The sequence below is a fragment of the Oncorhynchus tshawytscha genome, linkage group LG16 (assembly GCF_018296145.1).
Source record: "Oncorhynchus tshawytscha isolate Ot180627B linkage group LG16, Otsh_v2.0, whole genome shotgun sequence".
NCBI lineage: Eukaryota > Metazoa > Chordata > Actinopteri > Salmoniformes > Salmonidae > Oncorhynchus > Oncorhynchus tshawytscha.
The window spans coordinates 41498991-41506710 of record NC_056444.1 but is presented as its reverse complement, the minus strand read 5'-3'; the positions used below and the strand labels follow the sequence as shown (position 1 = coordinate 41506710).

The 7720-nt window shown below is 38.6% G+C and overlaps 1 protein-coding gene across 1 annotated transcript in view; it reads right to left on the bottom strand.

The window, feature by feature from the left end:
* Positions 1 to 3149: 3149 nt before the first annotated feature.
* Positions 3150 to 7720, bottom strand: part of LOC112215157 (POU domain, class 6, transcription factor 2-like) — a 65297-nt gene continuing 60726 nt past the window's right edge. Inside the window, exon 10 of the mRNA XM_024374104.2 lies at positions 3150 to 6334. Coding sequence (XP_024229872.2) covers positions 5812 to 6334 — 523 coding nt within the window. The 3' untranslated portion in view covers positions 3150 to 5811. The remainder of the gene's footprint in view (positions 6335 to 7720) is intronic.

The window sequence follows — 7720 nt, the reverse complement described above, 5'->3', positions numbered from 1 at the left end:
AAAGAGAAGAGGTGGGACCCATGGTGGTGGGAGCACTGGGCCTAGTCTTGAGTCCTGAAGGAAAACGGAAAGCATCACAAAGTGAGAAGGAGCATTCGCACAGTCAGTGTAGATTAGACAGTGTAGAAAGTTTATCGGGCTGTGGGCAATGCAATCTGCTATTCCAGTCAGGGTGCCGGCCATCTCTGTAAAGAAAAAACTAGCCTATTAACTCCTCTACCTTCAAATGCCTCAAATTGTGTCATGGCTAAGAATGGTGGAGGACAAAAAACAGAATACCAAAAGCAACCAGGCATCATATGCATGGACAACCTGGATTGCATGTGAGGATTGTTAATTGTACCCCCAGAGGCAACCTGGTGTGCGGAGCAGAGCAGCAGAGTGGGAGACGCCTCAGCGGCTTTGGGGGCTGAGCAGTGAGAGCAGCAACGTCTCAACCTTGAGGCGGAAGTGAAAACAAGGAGGCGGAGGGAGGGCTGCTGGTAGAGATGGATACACCGACAGTTCATTTACTGAGAACATCAGCCCAGTGCACATTGTCTGAAAGATAAGGGAAGTGAATGCCTCATGCCTGATGGAAAACAAAGGGGGCAATTTAAAACCATCTGCATCCAACACATGTAGCCTCATCCTCCACCTTTCTCTTTCTGTGTCCTGACTGATATTGAAACATAATCCATTTGGACTGCCAACATGTCATAATATTTTCTTCTCACCCTCTTTCTCTTCCAGGATCATTTCAATTGGTTGCTAGTTGAACAGGAATGTGTTCGAAGTCCGTCGGTTGACTGTCGCAAAGAGCTGTTCGGAAGAGATTATTTTTCCTATTTAGACTCATAGATCAACACAAACATATTTCTCACTTTTTTGAAAGACTATACTATATGTACGTAATGTAGGCAAAATCCAAAGGGGATTTTCTAATTTGCAAAGAAATATGGCAATACTAGTGATAATGTCCTCCTCTGATTTCATTGAAATAGGGACCGCAAACAACACTGTTTCAGATGATTATTGAGGGTCATGGATATGGTTAAGATTCAGGATCAAACAGCTTCAGTACTGACAGTGTTGATTGATGATACTTTAGTAGCAACATTATCCCACCCGTAGAAACACAATTAATATAACAGAATATTCTATTAATTGTGGACTAGAATATCAGCATATCGGCGGTACCATTTTGAATGTTTGAGTGTGATTCTGTCCTTGTGCTTCTCACAATGTTGTACACATAGTAGACATGACAAAGTCCAGAAGCAAATAGGTGAATTGAAAAAACGTGGATTTTAACCATGTTTGTTTTGTCTATACACTATTTCCATGATTCCACCTCACTTATTGGGTTACTCCTCTCTGTACCAGAAATATGTGTTGTTGTTATGTTGAGAGTGAGATATGTCATTTTTGTGCTCTGGTCATTCACTTATTGCCATTTTGTTAACTTAAGTTGAAGTTTTACTTTTCCATCAACAAACTATAAAAGACATTGAAAAAAAATGGCTGTCTCTGCACAATTATGTTGTACAGTGAAAAATAAAGAAAATGGAACAAATACAAAACAGAAGAATATCAAATAGCCCAAGCTATACCTCACCCATCACCACGTAAAAATACACTAGTTTTTTGAAACGAAGAGGGGGGAAAAAAAATCTGTTTTCAGCCTAATGTTAATAATTTATGTTTGTCTGTGCTTTTTTATTATTTATTTATTTACTACTTTCTATTCACCAGCCAGACAGTTTTCAAAGGCTTCATAAACAAGAAAGCTATTTCAAACTTTGGAGTTTAGTTTCAAAAGGCTTTCACTGAAGAATGTTGATTTTTTTTTTTTTTGTACGCTTGTCTCGTTATTGTTATCTGGTAAGGCATTGATGTGAAATAACCCTGACATGTATTCATTTCTATTGACCCTATGGAAATATAAATGAATTGCTACTGACCCCACAGGCTGTCAAGCTTGTCCGTTTGCTTTTAGGTGTAAATTCTCTGTATTGAAACGTGGTTCATTGTTCAATTCTCTCAATCACGGCACTGTGGAAGTGCAAGAAAGCTGACAGCTAAGACGTTCTGAAAACTACACAGGGAAAAATGATGGGCAAGACACAGAAGTTTGAGTTAACTTTATGCTCCAACTATATATATATGTGCGTGTTTTAATGCAAGGACAGCAAAGTATGCATTGGTGGAATTTGATAGGGGGATATGTAAAGGTCTTGTGAGACTAGAAGACAGCGAGTCATTTTCTGCAACCCCGGCCTTATTACTCCTACTGCAGTGTTTACAGTGCCTGTTGGTATATTGTTAGTATGTGGTGCATTTGTGCTTTCTTTACCACACACAGGAAAAAAAAGGTTCTAAAAAGGTTATATCGCTCGCTTGATATATGGCACCCTAAATTCTATATGGAACCCAATGAACCATTTTCCTTGACGAAAAAGGGGTTCTACTTTATAGAACTTTTAGGGGGTGAGATATATGAAGCAAGCAATATAACCTTTTATTCTAAGAGTATATTGTACAAGACAAAATGCAGTTCTTACCAGATAATTATTTGGAAATGTCCTTTTGGTGCTTATAAGTCACCGAGAAATATCTTTTAGATTCAAAATTCATTCTACATTTCAGAATAAACAAGACGATCCATTAATGTCTAACACTTGTTTATTATTAATAATGGTACAAATAAATGTGACAGACGTGAAGCTTTTTAGAAATACACAAAGCGCCGCTTAAATGACCAAACAGATATTGCTCTATAGATTAAGCACAGGTTTCAGTCTATAAAATGAAAAGCAACCTTTGCAGGTTCATCAGCTTTGGTTTCGAGGTCTTTCTTGAGTTATAACAATATTTCAAACCAGTTGGTGTATGAGTCTGTGTGGATATAATTTAAAAACATTTATCTTAATTATGATGATCTTTTTTTTTTTTTTTACAGAATCGGGTACAATCATAAAGCCTTCTTTGCCCCCTATAAAATAGGGCACATCTTGGAGACTGAAACTGAGAAGTGCATGTAACATAGCCACGAGAGAAAAAAGCTAAACAAGTAACAACAAACTCTAGTAAGTCCTATACATGTGACCCTGGAAACCACTTGGCAAAAGTAAATCGGGTGTCATACAGAATCTCAGTTCAGACCCCCCCCCCATGAGAAGTGAACACTACTTTCAAACATAATACAGGAGTCATTTTTCGGTCTTTTTTTCTCTGATGGTTTTTGCATGGCATTGCTCACAATGTACGGTGGGCAGTGGTGACGTCAAATTTAAAAGAACTACTACTTATCTACTCATCGATTCTCTTTGTATTTCAAGATTGTCGGCGACATTAACCCATTTCTCTGTACAATGTGCATATAACTATAGAGCTTTGGTCCAGCTTCAAAGGGTTTACGTGAAGGTTTAACTCCGTCCTTTGTCTTTTTGTTTTTGGTTACAGCTTCATTGTTTAGCCTCAGTACTACCTGCCCATGCAATACAGAAGCCGCATAATCACTTCTCTTACATGTTGGGATGAGGTGGGGTGAGAGACAGAGGGGGAACACACAAACGTCTTTAAATTGAGTCAAATCACATATGACTTACAGTATATTATGATTGAACACCATTTAGTAATACTGACTTACAATATTACACTGTTAAAAAACGACTTCCTGCTAAAAGTATTCAATCTTTGCTCAAGGTAGGCCTACAGTAAATAATAAAGGGTAAATGAACACGTAAGGGGGGCTCCTATGTAGTGCCTCTCAAACCTCAGCCTTCTGTATACTCTCCTCAACTAATGTCTATTTCCGTATGTGTTTGTAAGTGTTATCAAGTGCACTTTATGCTGCTAGGCAAGCAACAGTGTAAAGTGGGACTAAGTGTTTTACTTGAATCAAATTAGAACATTTCATATCAATGTGTAATCTTCAGAGTTCTAAAAAGTGGTTTTTACATGTGTGTATCAGTTTGCAATACTCTTTAAAGTTCAACACAGTGGCTGTAGGCCTATAGGTTATTAACACATCAGTGGTGTAACAATATGGATTCCTTAAATCCTCCATGTGGGCCCTGGTAATATTGAAGTACACCTATAGGAGGTGAGCTACATGTTGTGACGACACTCTGTTCATATCCAACATCTACACAGCAATAACACCCTCTGATTTGTTGGTTGAAATGAATATGGATCATGTCTTGTGAAAGGGCTACTTGGTTGTCTTGCATTTCACACGACTTTTCCCCAAAATACTTTTTGAATTAGGCTATACTGTCTGTCAAGGCTTCACTATAGAATCACTCAAAGAAAAGAAACAAAACCGCAGCAGGACATTTTCACAAAAACATATTTGACCCCTGAAGACAAAGATTCATCGATTAGAAAACGTTCAGATTGATAAGATTATAATGGGTTACTGAATGCTAAAGGGAAGTAATGCACATTTAGCTCTAAAGGTCAAATCATGTAAAAAAGATTTGCTAAAACCACTAACGTGTAATTTGTTCTCAGTGACAATGTACTCTGAAAAATATACATGTAATTTAGGGATTTGGAACTTGGGCTGCCTTTTGTGTTTTATGTTGTCTTGTTTCCAGATTTCTGTAAGTCCAACTTTGTTATAAGTGGTTCATCTCAAACATGCAGGAGCAATTCTTCAAATAGAGAAAACTAGACACACATTTCAGAAAGGGATGGGCAGAAAAGTCCTCACAGTAAAACACATGTTCTATATTGCAATATCAAAGGTTTGTGAACTAACAAAGAGTCATTTTTGGGAATCAAAATGTTATTTGGCATTCTGTTGGCCTTTGTGTAACTTAGTTGAGCTCAGTGTATGAAAGAAACTGTACAGTAAAAAGAACCAGAGAAAGGGAACTTAGGTACATAACAATAACTAAAACATGTTATTGGCCAAGGTAAAATACCCCCATGTTCTTGAGCTGAAGTAATGTGTTCTTTGGCTATCAGGCTTTGGCAACAGAATGAGATACAGTAGTTTCAGACATATCCACAATAGAGTCGGTGCACAGAGACAGAACCTATATGGTTAGGTACAGAGTATCCCCTCATTGTTTAGACAGCCTTCAGTTTATTACCCTTCCTCCAAAACATAGACAATCTCATAAAATCATCGATAAATACTTGTAAAAGTTGTACAAAGTTACACTGTGACTGAAAATAGTTGCAGATGAGAAAGAGTCTGAGACAAACAATATGCCATTGTTGAACAGCAAATAAACGCATTTACATGACAAATTTGACATTGTGGTTTCAATTTAGTAGCTATTTACATATAAACACGGGAGATAATGAAATTAAGTGAGACAAAGATAAAATGTACAGCCAAACTCACACACATATCTTAGATGTTCTTGCCAGTACAAATGTAAAAATTTAGAACACTTTTACACTTAAAAAATTATTCTTAGTATTCCGATGCAACAGACTTTGGTAAGTAGTTAGTGTTTTTGTCTTTGATTTTGGCATGATTGCTTTACTAAAATCTCCCTAATGGGAACCCAAATTTGGACAATATTCTGGTCTATGAGGCCAGAACTAGAACTCTTTGAAACAGCACACTCTAGGTTTGTAATCTTTTTCTATCAAATACTAACATATTTATTTTTATTTGGGGATTTCGGCAAAGGTCAATAACTGTGGTAATCACACTGATAACACGTATTCTCGTTTGCAAACTTTCCTAACTGTCCTTTTCAGTTGACTCTATAAAAGGGCTGGAATGTTCTTTCATTCTTCTTCCCACTTTGGGTCATGATCCACCATGTTGTTTGGACTTTTCTCTTTATCTCTAGTTTTGGTCATTCATTTTGGGATCTCATCCAGAGAATCACAGAGAGGGTCCATGGGCGCGGTCGGGCCGAGGTCCAGGTCCAGGTCACCGGGCTGTTTCAACCGCTTTATTGTGTTTTTCAACGCTTGCCTCTTGTTGCAGAACCAGACGCGGACCACCTCGCGGTCATAGTTCAGTTTCTCTGCTATCTCGGTCATTTCCTGTCCAGAGGGGTGCGTGTTCTTCTCGAAGTGGCTGTTTAGGATCTCCAGTGCTTGCGGGGTGAACGAGGTCCTCCGCTTGCGTTTTTTGGAGGGCTCGCTGCCAATAAACTCGGTCAGGTTCTGCATGCCGGACCGGTGGCGGGCCTCGGCCTCGGCCATCCAGCGCTCCAGAACGGGCTTAATCTTCTGGGCGCTTTTTGGGGTGATGTCCAACTTCTCAAACCTGGCAGGATATAAAAGGCCAGGGTTCAGTTTGCCTGTCAGACTGCTACCTATAGTGTTCTCTTGGGCTTCCTGTGGTAGGAAAAAGTGGCTTCTCAGGATGGTGTGTCTGGGGAGAATTGAGAGAGAAGAATCTTACTTAGGTGCCCTGCTGGGCCAAGGGATAACCTGCCTGCCTCAGTGAACTGGAAGGGCCACCTCTCCCAGACAACTGCCACTGGGACAGAGACACCCACCAGCCTTGGATACAGTCATGACAGTTTGTAGCCAAAGTTGTAGCAATTGGAAGAGAGTGTTACATGTGGTGCTACATTGTTTTTCGCTTTTCTTGTATTTGGTTGTGATTCGCTGTCCCAGATAGGCAGTGTTGGAGTGAGGATACCCTGCCATTGGCTAAAAAAAAGACTTCAGATAGACCCCCCCAAAAAACAGACAGAGCATCTGACTATCATGATCAAACACTGAGCTTTAGCAATGTAGATTACACAACACATTGATGTGAAATATAATCCACGTATTATATCACCAATCACAAAAAGGTAAAAAGGGGTTAACCAAACAATTAATTGAACATTATTCCCATACCTTCCCTTGAAGTGATAAAATAAAATCTGTTTTTAATTCATATGGCCAAACAGGCAGCAGTGCATGCATCTAGATCTTCTCAGTCGCTTACACTCCATTTCTGTATCAGTGTTGAAACGTATCTATAGCACAACAGCAATGATCAAACGCTCATATGCAGTTACAGAACTGATCATTTTCTTGCCTTTGTACCTGACTTGTATATCTTAGACCACTTGTTTGCAAAACTTTTAAATACAAACGTCAACAATGAACACAAAACTCACTGTTAAGTGTTTTGTTCTCAGAAATGTTAACCCATTGTTTTCATCAGAAGAGAAATGTGTGCAACTCTGTTCACTTTCTGGCATAAATAAATACTATTGCACAACATGTTAAAAATCCCCCCCATCAGTGTCAAACCATGTACAATATAGAGAATGATCTATGCAATGGGGACTGTCCACTTTTTATGATTTATTTTTACAATATTGCGGACATGCAGAGATGCAGAGAATGAAGTTGGGTTACTTATAAGTCACTGTGGGTTACTCCTAAGTCATCATCTCCAATGTTGTGATCTTCGATGATAGAGCTTTGCTTTGGTGTAGATTGAGGCCTATACAGTATACATTCAGACTGTATCAGTTGTGTTTCTCCATTGTATTCACCTTTCCCATTTCTATTGTGGATTGTGTTTCTGGAACCAATTGGAAAGTCTACAAAATGTGAGCAAACCAGCCTACTGTATGTATTAAATACATGGAATTGGATTGTGATGATATCGATGAATGAATCCTACACAAAGGGCTTATTATTTACTTTTTTCCATTTTTATCAGGAATAATATTTGATTTGATATGTATGAAATTGTTTGGTGAAATATGTAATTGCTCATAATTCTGCAATTTTGACCATCATGATTTGGTGA